General features: G+C 35.2%; 1 protein-coding gene across 1 annotated transcript; it reads right to left on the reverse strand.

Annotated features, from left to right (window-relative positions):
• Positions 1 to 9,306: 9,306 nt before the first annotated feature.
• On the reverse strand, positions 9,307 to 17,576 carry LOC6053601 (epoxide hydrolase 1). The gene is made up of 6 exons (XM_001869615.2): positions 17,199 to 17,576; positions 17,008 to 17,132; positions 16,833 to 16,945; positions 10,015 to 10,183; positions 9,815 to 9,954; positions 9,307 to 9,750 (listed from the first exon to the last, which is right to left on the reverse strand). Exons 1-6 carry the CDS (start codon positions 17,400 to 17,402, stop codon positions 9,473 to 9,475), a joined length of 1,029 nt encoding a protein of 342 aa, XP_001869650.2. The 5' UTR covers positions 17,403 to 17,576; the 3' UTR covers positions 9,307 to 9,472.
• Between the last annotated feature and the right edge of the window lie 613 nt (positions 17,577 to 18,189).

The following is an 18,189-nucleotide window of genomic DNA, read 5'->3' on the forward strand; positions in this document are numbered from 1 at the left end:
TTTTTTTGTGTCGTCGTTGTGTTGTTATTATCGATCTCTCGCGCGCGCTCGCTGGCTGGTCGGTGGTCGACTAGGTTGGGTGGGTGGATTTGAGGTGGCGGAAAAAACCACCCCCGCGCCATCCCCCCTCGATGATGACACACTCGATCAAAACACAAGTTCGTCCTCCCCAACGCCGACCGCCCGTCAGCGCGACGTCGTCGTTGCAGAAGGATGCAGAAAGGACTGGTTGCTGATGGGGTGGGCGTGAAAATGTGGGTGAGTGAGAAAATATTGTGCAGAGAAGGAAGGGGGTTAAATTTAACAAAGCTGTTCATTTGAGAAATATTTCTTCTTTTTTTTTGGGGTTTTCAGTAGTAACTTCCCGCTTTTCAATTTTCAATGATACAACTTTTTGAAAAAAAATTTTGAATTGCTCTCAACTTTAAAAGATAAATCTCAAATTCGTTATCAGGGACAAAAGTTACCCCTTAGGACAAAGTTTCACGCAAATCAAAGAATGGTCGGGGAAACTGCTGTGTGAGTTAGCGGGGAATTGCCCAAATTTCTTTGACAGAATGAGAAAACTCACATTAAAATTACTGAAACAAGAATAAATAAATTTCGAAAGATTATTTTTTTTGAGTTATGTTCGAATTTGAAATTTTCTAAAGAAAAAAAAGATTTAAAAACCCCTTTTTTATTATTTGGTGAAACTCACATATATATTCCAGACTCGATTATCCAAAGTTCGATTAGAAGAAAGTTTGTATGGGGCTTCGGATAATCGAATCACGAATAAAAAAAAATGTTATGTTATTAAATTCGAATTCGGCGACTCCAATTTTGATCAAATTTTAATGCTTGATTGCCTTAAAATCTATCAAATCAATTTTCTCAACAATTCATCACCGCCATATTGGCCGCCATTTTGGATTTTAAAATTCAAAAATAAGATAACTAAAAATAATGTTTTCGTGATTCGATTATCAGAAGTGAAATTTTCCTAGGTCTTAGGAAAATCGAGCCGTACTGTATTATCAAAACAAGAATAAATTATTTAGTCATGATGGAAAAACTCACAGAACTGTCACAGAAGCAAATGAAAATGTAAAGGAATATTAAATTGTTTGAATTGCTTGAATTCGGACTTCTTCTCTTAAAACTTTTTAAAGAAATGTTTATGAAATCTGAGTTCACACTTTTTTCTAAATCATTTAAAAAAAAGGAAATAAGTGAATGGGAATGAATTATTGTTCTAAATGTCGTTGAAGTCCTATCGCGTTCATCACGCTACACCCTGATTTTATTGGGCTCTGGTTGAATTTAAGGACAGGGGGTAAAACATAATTGCAGAAGTCTTGGCAAAATTTTGTGTATAGGTTCACAGTAACCATTTTACAAACCATGACTTTAAATTTAATTTTTTTATATTTTAAAATATTTATCTTAAATTTATGCTGTATTTTTTTTAAAGATATTATATTAATTATCGGTTTATACCCATTTCATTTTTCGAATACACGTTGTGTTATTTCCAAACAAAAATTAACGCTGGTTTAAAGCAATTGCATTCCAAATAACGGATAACGGATTTATTCAAAGTTCGTTGAGGTTCATACATTTTGAATGAAAGCAACAAATAATTTATTTCATAAAGTACATTTAGCCCCACTGTTCCCCCCTCCCCCCTCATACACCCGTAGGCAGTAAAAAGACCATTCGTCCGATGTGATATATGATTTCGAAATGGTAGAAGTTGATGACGGTGTGAATAATACGGTTGGTCACCAGCAGATCAGGACCCTCGCCGTGGCAGCTCGAATTTTCGCTGCCATAGCGGTAAATCTTTGCGTGTTCCGAGGCCCCAAGGCACGATTTCGTGTTCGTTTGCCGGATGACCTTTACCCTGGCCGGCGTCGTGTCGTTTCGAAAGGGCACCACCACCGCCGCCCCGATGATGGGGATTTCGATGTAACTTTTATTTATTTTTTGTATTATTTTTCTCTGTGATTATTTCTTATCGCAATACTTGGTGGAATGTTTTTCCACTCCGGAAGAGCTGGGCAAAGTTTTGCTGTCGTTTTTTTTTTTTCGTGTACTCTGATTGAGACGTTGAGCAGCAATACACAAGGTATTGCCTAGGGATAATCCCACCAGATGCAAGAAATTCGTTAAGACTTTGAGAGCCTGGAGACTTCCAGCAATAAAAGAGTTGTTTACCAATCGAGGAGGAACAAGATATTTTCACGACTCTATCTTGTTTTTTTATCCAATTATTTTGAGCGCAAACCATTTTTTTCCAACATTTTTGTTTATCATTTTTTAGGTCAATTTGAGCATCGACAACAACTAGACTTGGATCAAACTTTGAGGGGGCCTTCCCTGTGACCAAAGAAGCTATTTTGTGTCATTGGTCCACCCATACAAGTCTCCATACAATTTTGGCAGCTGTCCATACAAAAATGGTACGTAAATATTCATAAATCTGTAACTTTTGAGTGAATTTTCAGATCAGTCTTCGACAAAGTTGTTTGATTATTGAGGACTATTGAGAAAAAAATAGGTACAAGGAAAAAAAATCCGATTTTTTAATAAACATTTTTTTAACAAAAACTCAATTTCGCAAAAAAATTAAATGCTTTAGGGCAGGGGTGACCAAAGTACGGCCCGCGGGCCAAACGTGGCCCGCGAGGTATTGTTTTGTGGCCCGCGGAGCCATTTTGAATGATCATGTAAAATGGCCCGTGGAACACTTGTAAAGTGATGTCAATTCATGAGCATGAGCATGAGCATGAGAGATCACCCATGGTTGCCCCTCCGTTGCTGAACAGAACCGTAATATCCTTTCAGCACTACTGATCATAGGCTTCGACGATCTAGTGGTGTTTCCCTTATCAACAGCATGTATGAATGCGCTGAAAAGATAAAACACCATGATTTCCAGAACAAGATCAGTTGCGAATAGGTAACAGTCATTGGCCACCAACGGCGCCCGCCATGTCTGTTTGTAGATCTCGATTTTAAGGGACGGGAATGTTAGTTAGCGCAGGTTGCTACTAGGGCAGCTGATTTACTCTGTGCTTACACCCCACAAGCGCCAGGAACCTGAAAATTGGTTAGTAGGATAGGGTGTTTGGTCAGGATTCATCATAGAAGATGATGATGCGACCCAAAATCATAGTGTTTGTTGAAAGGTATTATGTTTTATTCTCAAGGCAAGCAATCGGATGCTGCGGATGAGACATTTCCCGTTTAACTGTTGTTAAATTTTTAATGAAATGGTTTAATCTTAGACAGCCGGCTGTGGAAAGATAAAACCAAATAATATTTGTTTATAGTATGAGGTGTTAAACGCAATGCTGCAATGATAGCGTAGTCTGATTTTTAATTATGTAATCATTTAGTTCATGAATTTGTTACGGAATAGACGCGACGAACTCAATCATCAAGTGCCTTCCTATCTTCTTTCTATTAGCTAGATTAGGTATTGATTTTCGTTGCCTCTCGAGCTACGATGCTATGGAGAGGGCTTAACACACAAACAACCGACGTCGAGCCCTCCGAGCTACGGAGCTATGGGAAGGTCTTTTCAACACAAAAAAGACTAGCGCACCACACGACGTTCTTGATGAATCAAAATAATTTTGTTACGCGATAAACCTAACGAACTCGGATCGTTTTTATCGAAAACTATATCACAATTCACGACAAAAATGCGAAACAAAAGGCACACACAAAAAAAATCACTTTTTACTCCGAATATTTTTTTACGACCACGCGCTCCCTTTGCCAATTATGCACTGATGACGCTGCATTTTCAGAGGGTAATCTTCTCCTCGCAGCGCACAATTCACGACAAAAATGCGAAACAAAAGGAACAATTAAAAAAAATCACTTTTCACTCCGAATATTTTTTTACGACCACGCGCTCCCTTTGCCAATTATGCACTGATGCGCTGCATTTTCAGAGGGTAATCTTCTCCTCGCAGCGCACAATTCACGACAAAAATGCGAAACAAAAGGAACAATTAAAAAAAAAATCACTTTTCACTCCGAATATTTTTTTACGACCACGCGCTCCCTTTGCCAATTATGCACTGATGCGCTGCATTTTCAGAGGGTAATCTTCTCCTCGCAGCGCACAATTCACGACAAAAATGCGAAACAAAAGGAACAATTAAAAAAAAATCACTTTTCACTCCGAATATTTTTTTACGACCACGCGCTCCCTTTGCCAATTATGCACTCACTTGTAAAGTGATGTCAATTCAATTCAATTAGTTTTTATTAGTAAATAATCAATTCACAATTTCGTAATTCTTATAACCTAATAGAGCTTTGGAGTTCCTTTCAACTATGATTTGTACTATAGTTCATTTTGATGTAATTGGATATTCTAACAATGGATTTTTCAAGAGAAGGAAGAATAAAAAAAACCTTCTAAATTTGCTAAGTAAAGTGATTTCATACTTTTTAAAATTTAAGATTATTTAAAAAAAAAAACAAAGTAATATGTTTTTATTTTTTTGTAATGTAAAAACTCATGATTTATTAATATTTTGAACTTCATTTTTCGAAACACATTTCTTTTAAATCTTAAAACTAAGTAAATATCGTCAAAACATTAATAAAGCATTTTTTGAAATGTCTATAAAACGTTTAAATTTGACTAAAGTAGAAATCTGTAATAATTGCAAAAGTATTCTATACTATTTTGAAAGTCATAATGACTATTTTTATGATCTGACTATCAATCTTCCCTCGGGATTCATACTTATGTTGGCAGGATAACGAATCTGATTGACAAAATGTTGGAATCGGAGAATTAAGGTTGTTGCAAATATTTTACAATGCTTTTGCTGACCAACCCTCCCCTCCTTCCCCATTTTTAAAAAAATCGCTTAAATAATCAGGTTTTTTTTTAAATGCTACATAATATCAATGGAAATTTAAGTGCAATCAGCTAAAATCAATTAAAATTGCGATAAGTGTTTTTCGCTAAAACTGTTTTTGTTACATTTTTTGAATATTGAGATTGCAAACTTTAAGAGTGTTTTAACATTTTCATTTTTTTTTTTTTTGTTGAAATTATGAATTTCCGGCTTTTCTTTACTTACAGATAAAATTACGCCGTTTCATAAATTGTTCAGATTACATGTCACCATTTTCGAAATATAAAAAAAACCTTTAAAATTTAATGAAAACACTAGTACACTCAATTTTTTTTCATACACTCAACACTCAAAATAACACTTATAAAAAACTGTCATTTTGTGTTTTCTACAATTTTAATTAACGAAAATGTTATTAATTAATGTTATGTAAAAATAACATAAATTACAAAAATCTTCAACTGACATATTATTTCAAGTTAAAATAAAGTATTTTTTTAAATAACCTACTTTGTTAATTTGGCCCGCAAGCTCATTTGAGCTTCAAATTTGGCCCGGCCTTCAAAAACTTTGAGCACCCTTGCTTTAGGGGGCAAAAACCCGTCAACTTTTGAGCCATAGAGAAGTATGGTGAAAAAATGTGCCCCCGAGTTATGATTTTTTGAAAAAAATATGATTTTTGGAAAAAATCAAAATTTCATGCAAAAAATTTGATCTCATTTTTTATGCAAAATTAAAATTGCAACCGAAAAGTACTTAACAGATTTTTTGATGAAGGGCTCCGTTTGCTCCGTAGTCACAAAAATCTTGATTTTAGCGAAATATTTGCAGTTTTTAGATTTTTGAAAATAGGTACCATGAGTGACAATTTCTAATTTTTTTTAAAGTTCAGAAAATTTTGCTATAAAATTGTCTAAGAGACATTGAAAGTTGGACCTCTGGTTGCTGAGATACAGATGCTTAAAGAGAAAGAAATATATCTCAGCAACCAGAGGTCCAATCTTCAATGTCTCTTAGACAATTTTATAGCAAATTTTCTGAACTTTTTAAAATCCATTTCCGGGTTTGGTAGAGAGTTGCTCATATACAGATACCATTTTTTTACGAGGTGGTAATGAAAAAGTGTATCTGAATGAACAGATTCACTTTTAGATAACCGGCAAATGAATTTAAAATTTCATCTGCTTTTATGGTAATTTCAAATGACAATTATCATAATTTATCTTACCAACACATGAAGCTCAACTTTAAAAATAAATTCTTCTTCCCACCATTATTTCCCACATAAATCAAAAATTCCACTCCCGACAAAACCATCACCACTTAGCTTTATTTCCGCCACTGCATCCCAAAAATGGACATTGCCAGGACAGGAAAACTTTAGCCGAAAAAAACAACAGCCCCGGTTCTTATTCGGAAAATTGCGCACCATCTGGTAAAATGTGATGTCCCTCTCATTCTCGCTCTCTCCCTCTCTCTCTCTCTATGACCCTTCCCTGCACCGACCTCCGACCCGACACGTCATCCCAACGGTCCACCGAGCGAAGGTTGCTCGCGCTCAATGAATGAAAGTGTAGTAAACCGATGCCGGCATTCCCCAGCCCACCACCCACTTCCTCATTCAACGTGCGAGGAGTGGGGAGGTCGCCATTCACACTCATACACGCGCACACGAAAAAGGACGAAGGAGCGCACGCAAAAGATTGAGAGAGCGAGAGTTTGGGTGATGACGTCAACTTCGGCCGATGACGTCAATGGAAAGGTTCTGTTTTATGGGGTTCCAAATAACATGCACAACGGAGAGAAGTAGCAAAAAAAGGGATTCTCCCACATCCCCCCGACTTGGTCCCCTGAGGACATCGGATTGAGGACACCCGCCACACCGCCGGCAGAGAATAGAATCTCAGATTCTTTGCCCCACGCTGACTGGGATGGCTGGCAGCAGGCTGTGGCCGCCGGTGGTGTTGCCTCAGGGGTGGTTGATGGTGTGACGGCAGGGACGTGGTAGCATTATACAAAGTTTTGCCCTGCTGCAGAAAAGCTGGGACGCCCACGCGCTGGCTGAGACGACCGGTGCATTGTGGGACGTTGGTGTTGAAAAGTTCACATTTGAGCATGTTTTTTTAACATAAAGAATTATTCATTTTCAGCTAACAGTCTTTGTGCTGATTCTATTTTAATAATCCGAATCAAAATAAGTCTAACTAGTGTTTTAGCAATTTGAAAACTCTTTTTGAAGTGAAATTATTAAAAATGCATGTTCTAATATTATTTTCTCCGAACGGAATATTCTAAAGATTTTTAGCAATGTGAATTTTAGAACACAGATTCTTAAAAATAAGTATTTTAGGCATAAGTATTTCAGATGCTTGAGTGCATAAGTAACAAAGTAATTTAAAGGTTTAGTTTATTTTTAAGAAGTTTTCAATGTATGAAGTTACAGAACTGGGCCAAAATCCCGAATAATGTTTTTTATTCAAATATCAATACTCACGAATAAATTCTTCAAATTTTCTATGACTAAAAAAATACAATTCCATTTTCACTCCAAAAATGAACTTTTTTGATTGAACTTCTACACTAGGCCGTCCCAAAAAATATGAAAAGTTGTCAAATCTTTGGTGCTCACCCCTAGAATGATAGATTAGGATGTCAGGAACAATCTTTTCATACAACAAAAAATTCCCAAAAATGGTTTACAACTCACACGCGGTTTTAGTGAAAAAAGTTGTTTTTTCTCTTTTTCGTCATCTTTCTGTTTTTGCGGGTGGCGCTTCGAAAAACCCAGTTATGATTTTCAAAAAATCATATCTCGAAAACGTACGGTTTGACATCGCCCATTTGTTGATATGTTATAAGAAATTCCTGACACGGTTTTGAAACTTTTTACAATTTTTCACAAATAACCAAACTAATCTCCTTTCTTTTGCGTCTAAGACAGCTAAAATCGGATGAAACGGCGCGGAGATATGATTTTTTGAAAAAAGTGGTTTTTGCGAAAAATGACGAAAATTGTTATTTTTTAACCCTTGCACGATGTAGGCCAAGGGGGCCAAGGGCCCAGAGTGCTTAAATTATTTGCAAGGATCTGGTATACACGCCAGTGAAGATGAAAATAATGACATTGTTAGCCAAAATGCCATAAAATTCATCATTTAAAAAAATGCCTTTTTACGGATTAAATCCCATTAAGAATTGAAAGGCGGAGGCCAGTCTTGTTAAGTCCAATCAAGCTCATTTTTGGGATTTGGGATTAGTTTATCCACTGGAATAAGTCCCTGGATGCCAACAAAAAAAAAACATTTTATTTCACTCTAATTGTACCCAAGTCCGATGTATTATTTTCAAAAAATCATATCTCGAAGTCCTGCCAACGGATATTTGTAAAAGGATATGGATATTATTTTTGATTTCTTTTATTTGGTTCAAACTTGAAAAGGGCCTATGAACAAAAATCGTTAATATTTGAAAATCTGTATCTGAGTCTTCGAAAAAGTTGTCAGTATCATTAACCCCTTTTAATAAATAGGACATGGATTTTTTTTACGATTTTGGAATTAATTTTGAAAAAAAAACAATTTAGCAAAACATGTATTTTTTTAATTTTCAATTTTTTATTGTTTCAGGAAACAAAAACTCGTAAATGTTTTAAGCCAACAAGAAGTACGGTCGAACATTTTGCCGCCAAGCTGATGATATTAAAAAAAAATCCAAGAGTGTCTATTTCTAACAATATTTCTTTAGATCAGAAAATTTTCTGTTAATTTGTCTAAGAATCATTGAAAATTTGACCTTTGGTTGCTGAGATACAGCGGAAACAAAAAAAAGAACAGGAAAATTGAAGTTTTCTAAGTCTCATCCATACAGCCACCATTTTTATAATGTTAATCTCGGCAACCAATACACAAACGAAACATTTGTGAAATTTTCTGATCTCTTAAAAATAAATATTCCGAATGTTTTGGTATCAAGACTAACATTTCCGAAGTGTCAAATTTGTAATACAAAAAAAACTAGATTTTTTTTATTCAAAAAAGGACCTATAAGCTATTTTCTTTCATATTCAACCTGTAAAAGAAGTACACTGAAACCCCGTTGGTGTGACACTTATTGTTGTCAAACAAACGGGGTCACTTTTTAGTTAGACACCCTATTTATACAGCGCTAACAATGACTACCAAATGTTTGGTTTAATAGTATGTGTGAGACCCGTGTAAAAAGTGACAGTTTGTCACTTTTTATTTTGACTTTGTCAAACCAACGGGGTTCAAACTACAAAAGTGTCAAACGAAAAAGTGACCAACCTTCTAAAATCAAATTTAAGAAAGACGTCAACACAGCCAATCTCGCCAATGCTACTTTTTGGATTCAAAAAATAAACTTTAATATATAAGCCAGGATTTTTCTTCAAGACAGTAAATGTTACAAGCAGTTGATAAAATAAAATAATTTATTTTTAAAACAACAAAACAACATTTCCCCCACTGTGCTCCCAGTCACATATTCCAAAGCTGCTTTCACCCTCGTCACATTGGCAGTGACTACACACAGGTCACACGTCCCGTCATTACGGCCATCATTGTCCGCAATAAATTTCTTTATTGGCCACCAGTTCCTTCCAAAAACTCCCGCATCACCCGGTTCACCAGCGTCGGGTTGTGCTGCTGCAGAAAGTGGTCCACCCCGGGCACAATCTTGAAGCTCAGATTGTTGTACTCCTTCTGCATCAGCGGACCGGTTTCCTTCGAAATGTACGCATCGTGCTCGCCCAACAGGTAGAGTCCGGGGGCGTGCGGAACGTCCGCCGGCGGTCGACTCGACTGAACCCGGGTGCCAAAGTTTGCCCGGTAGTAGTTGATGGGGTAGGTGAGGGCGCCTGTGGGGGGAGGGGTTAAGGTTTAGACAAGATTCTATTTTTAAAAATTGACTCAGGCTCTTACCCTTTTTGGCAAACGTGTACTTGAACGCTTCAAGCTCCTCGTCATTACAATGTTTGCGGAATACCATTTCAAACAATTTGAGGTCGCTCATTCGCATGAAGAATTCTGGTAGTTTGGGCATTTGATAGAAAAACACGTACCTAGAACAAACCAAATTAATATGTAAATTCTCAAACACTTCTTAACTGAATCTTTCTTACCAGGACATCTTAAACTGGGTTTTGTTGGTCAGCAGAAGCTTCCGGACGACCCGTCGAGAGGGTGCGTCCATTAGGATATACTTGTCCACCATGTCCATGTGTTTGGCCAAAAACTCCCAGCCGATGACCGCGCCCCAGTCGTGCGCAACCAGGGTGAACTTTTTGCGACCTGTAACAGGTAAAAATAAATTTTAAAACCATTGTTTTTTTTTTAGAAAGAGAGTCAAGACACCATTGTTGGCACCAAAGGAAAAAAACACACGGCGTGTTTTCTGGGCAACCTTAAGAAAAAAAAATAGTCATCGCTACTTTCAAAAGTATCTTATAGGAAGTTTTCTCAGCTTTCCAATGCTTCTAAGAGCGAAATGATTCATCGGGAAATTTCTAAGATATCTATATTTTAAGTTTTTTTGTTTTAAAATCTTTAATCATTTATTGGAAACTTTTAAATAACAGTCCAGGAAACTTGTCAAATGATGTGTTTCATGTATCATTTACTCATCAAAAAGTGCAAAATAATGCAAGAAACAACTTTGTAGTAGGTTGCAAACCGCTAAACATTTTGAAAATTTTGTTTAAACCAAATTTTTGATTATGTGGGATTTATTCAGAAATTAAAATCATAAAACCGCTTTAAAATATTATTTTTACAAGAACAAATAGATAATAACATAATTGTTGTGTACAATTAACACCGGTCTACTCTGATTCAGCTTTGAATTAGCTGATACAACCGAAATTTTTACAGGTTTGAGATTGATAGAGTATTACAAGATTTTTATAAATAAGTAACATATTTCCTTAATCAAACATTAACCAGTTGCATGAATACAAAACATGTTTAATACTCGAAATTGAACTGCAAACTACTGTTGCAAGCTTTAGGAGAAATACTTTCCATTAGTATGAAATGATTGTTTTAGTTTTTTTTTACTAAATGATCAAGGAAAAAGCAATATTTTAGAAGTTTATAAGACTCTCATCTTTAATCTCATCTTTTTCAAAAAATGTTTTATTTCTTGATTCTTGTTCAAATAGTTTGGAAAGACTTTTTTTTTGTTTTTTTTTTTTGTTAAAATAATAAATAATATTGTTCAAACAAAAAAAAAAGTTTGTGACGGTGTTTTCAGCATTCTGAATTGGAAGACGCGAGTTGTATTGCTACTTTTAAGTGCATTTTCAGCAGTAAACATTTTATAAAATTTTATGTTTATTTTATTCTTATGAAAATATGACTTTTGAAGCTTGCAACAGTAATATTTAGTACATTTCGATTTTGAATCATATTTGTATTTATGTTCCTGGTTAATGTGTGCTTAAAAAAATATCAAATTTATTCATTAAAATTCAACAAAACTATCAACAATCACAAAACTGCCAAAGTTTTGGCTGAACAAGCTAAATCAGAGCAGACTCGTGATATTTGTACACAATAAATATATGTAATAATCTAATAAAAATATGTGTTTTCATTGTTTTATGGTTTAAATTTCTGAATAAATTCCATATATTAAAAAAAATGCTAAAAACTTCATTTTCAAAATGTTTAGCGATTTGCAACCATCTACAAAGTTGTTTCTTGTCTTATTTTGCACACTTTGATGAGTAAATGACACATGAAACACATCATTACATAAGTTTTCTGAACAGTTAGTATCAAATTTCCAATAAATAATAAAGAAATTTAAAACCAAAAAACTTAAAATAGAAATATCTCAGAAATTTCCCGATGAAACATTTCGCTCTTAGAAGCATTGGAAAGCTGAGAAAATTTCCTATAAGACACATTTGAAAGTAGCGATGACTATTTTTTCTTGATAAGGTTGTTCTAGAAAACACGCCGTGAACAATCTGCAATCCAAAATGATTAGAGCATAAAAAGATCAAATAAAAAAATGCTATAGGGTATATGACCCTATTTTGGACCTAGTACCTATTTTGGACCTATTTTTATTAATCGAGGTAGTTCAGGCTTTTAAAGTACGAATTCACTGAATCCAACCAACAGAAAGTGTAGGCAGGATCGTTTTGTGTCTTACCTCTTCCAAAAATGTTAACATTTTTGATTATTTCCGCTTTTTCAGCCACTTTTTCCAACGCCATTCGAACTTCCTTTCATTTTCCTAGCACATCGATTAGGTCCAAAAATTCCGGCCTCGTTGCTTATCAGATTTGGCTCGCGACACCTTGATGATTTTTTCTGTTTTGCACTGACACCAAGCAATTTCGTCCGGTTTCCGAGCAATGTAACTGTTGTTTATTTAATTCTTTCTTGTTTTCCGTCACTAAACCATTGAAATAACTATTCTATTATCGAAAAAACTCATTTCAAAATATTTTTCCAAATCAGCCGCGTTGGATCAGTTTTTGGAGCTACTTTGCCGTCGGTTCAAGGCTATCACCAACACATGCATAACAAGGTGTTGCCAGTTTTGTTTATCAATTTATTTCGATATTTCATTGAAATTGATTAAAAAAATTTAAATTAATATTTTGAATTGAATTTCTTTACTGTAATTATTTGAATGAAATCTAAGCTTTAAAAAGCAACTGACTAACTGAAACAATGAAAATATGTTTTATAAACGATAAAACTGCAAATTGATGCTAGAGATTTAGATGATTGTTAGGACCGATTGCAAAGTATCCCAAAATTTAAACTGATGTTGATTTATTTTTGTCTTAACATCATAATCACCAATTTAGCCGCATATATTTTTAAATTTTGCTTCAAAAAATGCAAACTGGCTACCCTGTTGGAATTGAAGGGGAAACGATTGAAAAACCTAAAGGGTCTAGTTCATTAAATCGTCAGCTGTCACCGTGACAGGAGCTGTCAACATCGCTTACGAGTTGTTTTTAAAAAGTCGTATGAATTAAATTTAAAAAAATCTTGAGTTAGTTTTAAAAAGATCCTAAGCGCTAGTTGTAAACAAACGCTTTGAATTATCATCTGCAATGCTCTTTACTGGAAAACAAACAAAATTTGGTTTGGTTCAGAAAAAAATCAAATATGTGTCGGAGATCGTGATGGCTTTTAAGACGTATTGCAAACTAATCAGAGAAATATTCATATGAAAAAAAAATACCGTGTCAATCATGTTAGAAACACAATTAAACCAGCAAGAAAAATAAAAATCTTCGAAAAAATAAGCATAAGAGGTTAATGCGATGTTAACATTATGATTTTTATGATTTGAGACATATAGCCGGGGTGACTTTGATAGGTTTGATATTTTTCCGCAAAATGAAGAGTAAAAATTGAATACGTACGGAATGGTATGGAATCATACTGACCGTGGTAGAGAAGTGCTCAAAGTACCTCATGAAGAACTTTTCATGAAATTTTGAAAAGTTTAAAATGTTAGTTAACTATAACTAAGAAAATGTTGATAAATAGCATTTTGAATCGTAAAACGGAATGCATTTTCGGATTCTTTGGACAATCTTCTACTAGGAAAAGGTAAAATAAGTAATATGAATATTATTAAATATTATTTGTTTTTGAAACATAATTTTAAAAAATCTCATAATTTAAAGGCATTTCCAGTAAAACAAATTTCATATAAAATGTGAAAACTTTTGATTCATTCTTTAAATTCAGTTATACATGTAATATAAATCCATATTTTAATAAACAAATCTAGTTTCAACGAATTTCAGGCAAAGTTCTGAATTTTTAACAATATTACCTAAAATTTATGTATTATATTAAAAAGCTTATAAAAATAATTAACTAAGTATTGACATAAATGATTTTCTTAAAAATTATATCAGCAACCTAAGTGATGGTAAGTTCGAAGTAAAAATAATGTTTGAAAACCTCAAATCTGCTTTTAGCAAGACAAACTATGACTATCAAAGGCACCCTGGTATTCAAACATAGATTTTTTTCAAATATTGCATTGTTTTTAAAGTGCAACATTTAGTTAAACTTTTTGTCAAGCAACTGTAAAGTTTAACATGACAGATGAGAAAGTTTCACACCAAGTTACAAGCTATAATCTCCCTTTAAAATTTCTTGATTGTTTAATAATATTTGAACATAAGCTCTGCGTAAAATTTAGAACCTTTTTTCATTGTAACTTGTTATGTATCTGTGTCATTCATTTAATTTTAAGATAAGGTGTTTTTATTGCGAGTAATAACGGGTTGTCTTTTATGTTCTAATGCTTGAACAATTAGGTCGTAAGAATATGAAAATTGTAAATAGGACAGAGACCTGCTAAAGATGCATGAGTTTCCATTCAATATGATTAAAACACGTTTTCAAATTCAAATCCATTGTTTCATCATAATCGTTTAATTTCTGAAATAAATATTTTCCAAATTATAATCGTGGATAGGCCCTTTGGTTCATCAAACCGAGTTTTTGTAAATGTGCGTGTAGCCGCCGCACGCCGCAATTCCAGTTGTCAAAATTTCAACCAATCAGAGTGTGGGTCCAAAATAGGTTCAGCGATGTCTCCAAAATACATTCAATAAGTCCAAAAAGCATCCAAAAAATGTTTTACTTGAAATGCCTATTACAATGGAATGGTTAAATTATTTTAAATTTTCAATAGTACACTTTGTTAAGCATAAATTAAGGCACAAAACAATCCTGAAACGAGCCAAATTAGTTAGACCGTTCCTGAGAACTATGCGAAATATGATGACGCTTTGCATAGTAGGTCCAAAATAGGGCCATATACCCTATTTCATCTCTGATTTTTTTTCTTTAACCAGCTTTAGACAAAGATCGATGGTATTTAATTTCGCCAAGAAAATGAGACATTTCAGCGCATTTAAACTTGTGAAATTTTTCGATTATCAAAAATTACTTTTTGGTAAGCGTTCTACTGAGCCCAAATCTCAAATATGACCTTGGTTGGATGTAACAGAATTAAATTCATAGGACATTTTCAAATATTAACCTAGTTTTTTTTTCTGACCTCAACATATTTTTTCATAAAAGCCCAACAACCTTTCCTTGGAAATGTGACGCTCTAGAATTGAATCAGCCGTTCCAAAGAGAGGATTTTACGAAAAATGTATTTTTTTGGGAAAATTTACGAAAAGGCAATTTTTTGGAACATCCTATTTTGGGTAGGAGCACCCTAATAGCTAAACAAAAAAAAATATGAGTTATTACTTTGGCCAAGGAACTTCCATGCCAAATCTGAGCCAAATCGAAGCTCTTTTGATTGGGATACTTCCTGTTTGACGTGGATTTTGAAAGAAATTTGCAAAAAAAACAGTGAAAAATACACTTTCAAAAAAAATAGTAAAAAATGACGACTTTCTGAATCAATATAAATATAAAATATTCATGAATATTTTAGTACAAATGTTCAAACTTATCTGAAAAGAGGCAATTTTTCAGAAAATCTTAAATCGCGAGCACTAGATGAGGGATACAAGGATATTTTGAATAACTTCCTAGATTTATTGTTGTTTTAAAAATATCTGAATTGGGTCCTAAAATGAAGCTTAAATTTGTAATATTATTGCTCATAAGGATAAAGCTTATTTTTCTGAGTACAATGACCCTTTGAACAACCGCAAAAGATTTTAAATGGATTTTGAACTCAATTTAAAAAAAAATAACTTCACGTTCCTTCTTGACAGAAAAGGTCCTACTTGACAGCTTGTTCCAAGGGGACCATAATTGATCCATCGGAAAAATGTTGTTTTGTCTTGCATTAAGTTTAAATAAAGTAAGGGATCACATGTTACTAAAAAAATACCATATAAAAAAATGGCACTGTTTGAATCTACTTCTCAAATGCAGCTCAAAACCCCATCAAGCTAAAAACAATTGCTCACACATGACACGCCTCAACTTCAAAGCTTATCTCCACGTGGGTCTCCGCTGTATCTATCGTTTCCTAATCTGCGTTTCCGTCGCACTTCGGACTGATATTAGCATGCAGCCGTAGTCTCTATTGTTGATAAGATAAAAAACCCAAGTAACATTTTTTGTTGCGGATCCTTAAATGCAACTATTTCGTAACACCCAAAATGTGCAACCACAACATAGTTAGAACACTCGTGGTGCCTTAAAAAGCGCACGAAAATTTTGTGTTGGCAACATTTAGCCGCTTGTTTCAACTTTGTTACGACGAAGTTCCAGAAACAATTTGTTTGTCTAAATATGTCGGTAAGGTAGTTTGTTGTGTTGCCATGATGTTGCCATTATGTTGTCGTTTAATTTGCGTGAAACAAAAATAAAACTTTTTTAACAAAAAAATTTAAGTGCCCCTGTCGAGATTCTAGACTGGTACCTTCAGATCTTCACACCTTGCCTCTACCACTGAACCATGGTTGAATAGATGAAAGGTGAAATGGTTGGGCTCAACTGTATCTAAGGATTTTTGATTTCAATATTACTCTTGGCACACAAATCGGGCTAAGTCACATGTTGCAACAATGGAACCAATAAGTTTTCAATATGTTTCGATTACAAAATGAAATGCATTGTTGCAAAGTTGTTTCCAATTCGAAAGGTTTGCAACATTGCAACGTATTGTTGCTAAAATGTAAATTTTATGTTTCTACAGCAAAACAAAACAAAACCTGGACTTAGTCAAATTTATCATGTTGCCAAATGCTACTTGGGAAGGTAGATTGTGATTGCACCCCACGCCCAAGAGGCTCAAAATGTGCATCGATGAAGTCAGCAGCCACCGAAGCGGGCACAAATCCGCAACTCATCATCACGTCTGTTTGGGCCAGGTTGATGACTTTTGAGCCAAATTTTGTTGCTGTTTAACACGTTTTGTTGACATTGATTTCATGTAAAGTGTGATGAGGCGAAAATCGAACCGGTTTCTCACCTAAAGTCGTCACAAGTTCGCGGACATCTCGTATCAACTGGGTGATCTCGTAGGCTTCCAGCTGTTTCGGTTTGTCCGAATCGCCGTACCCGCGCATGTCCACAGCGACTACCCTGGAAATTGGAACAACATTTTTTGTATTTTGGAGCCTCCGACGATTCGACCTATTTCGTACCAATAGTCTTTTGAGAACTCTTTGAGCTGGTGCCGCCAGGAGAACCAGAACTCGGGGTAGCCATGGATGAACAGCATCAACGGCTTGCTTGGGTCACCATTCTCAACGTAGTGCAACTTCACGCCCTACAAAACAAAACCGTCCATCAATTAGACCAATTAAATTCACATTCCCTTGGGCAACACACTTACGTTCACCGTGGCGTACTTGCTCACGCCGTACTCGTGCTTCACGAGGCATTGCGGTGCGTACGGACGTTTCTTCACGACCCAGAACTTGGAGTGGGGCTTCTTGAAGAACATCACCACGATCATGAGCACGATCTGGGCCGAGTAGAACAGGCACAGCACCCAAACGGCAATCTTTTGCGCCACATCGCGAACCGAGCAGGCCATGGCGGCGCACGCACGCAAACCGGGGAGTTCGTTCAGAGTAGTGATAACACGCCGCCGCCTACTGAGTGTGTGCGATGTGCGAACCCGTCTGGCTATCTCGACGGTGATGATAGCTTTCCGTCGAACCGTACGCGAATGCAAGCAAGCGTTGACTGAAACCGGCCGAGTCTTGCTCGCAAGGTATAAACAGAGCAATTTCAATCATCTATAGATGACGGGGTAGGGTGGTGCTTGGTTCAATGAATTTAACTAAATGATGTCTAAATAGTAGAACTATTACCTAAATTTAATACTTATCGAATTTCAAAATTTTCCCAATCTTATGGCTCTTCTTAATGTTTTTTTTTTTTTTTTACTAGAAGCAAATGTGTAACCACCCTGATCAATTCTTGAAACACTAATTTTACATCATACGCGTGTTCCGTTACAACTGCAGCAATTGTCTTGGAAAGAACGCACAACTTGATCACGAAGGTATAGGAGACCTACTTAAGGCCATGGTTCAATGTTTGTTCGCAGCAATGTAATTGAGACTATGCTGAACAACTGTTCCATTTTAAACAAACGTAACTTCTCGTTAAGACAAACTGATTAATCAACACAAGGTCAGTTCACCGTCAAAGAGTTTGATTAATTTAAATAAATTTTGAAGATCCACCCTAGAATGTTTACCAAAATTCACCAGACCGAAGAAGACTTCGCCAGATAACAAACGTAATTTGGCTAACCACCACAACTGAGCATCGTGCTGATATCAGAATTTGCTAGGGTAAATGACTGTATAATT

The sequence above is a fragment of the Culex quinquefasciatus genome, chromosome 2 (assembly GCF_015732765.1).
Source record: "Culex quinquefasciatus strain JHB chromosome 2, VPISU_Cqui_1.0_pri_paternal, whole genome shotgun sequence".
NCBI classification, from domain to species: domain Eukaryota; kingdom Metazoa; phylum Arthropoda; class Insecta; order Diptera; family Culicidae; genus Culex; species Culex quinquefasciatus.

Coding starts and splice junctions, on each gene's coding strand:
- LOC6053601 (XM_001869615.2), bottom strand. CDS start 17,402: ATGGCCTGCTCGGTTCGCGATGTGGCGCAAAAGATTGCCGTTTGGGTG. Junction 9,955..10,014: donor ACCCAGTTTAAGATGTCCTG/GTAAGAAAGATT, acceptor GGTTTGTTCTAG/GTACGTGTTTTTCTATCAAA. Junction 9,751..9,814: donor GTACACGTTTGCCAAAAAGG/GTAAGAGCCTGA, acceptor CTCCCCCCACAG/GCGCCCTCACCTACCCCATC.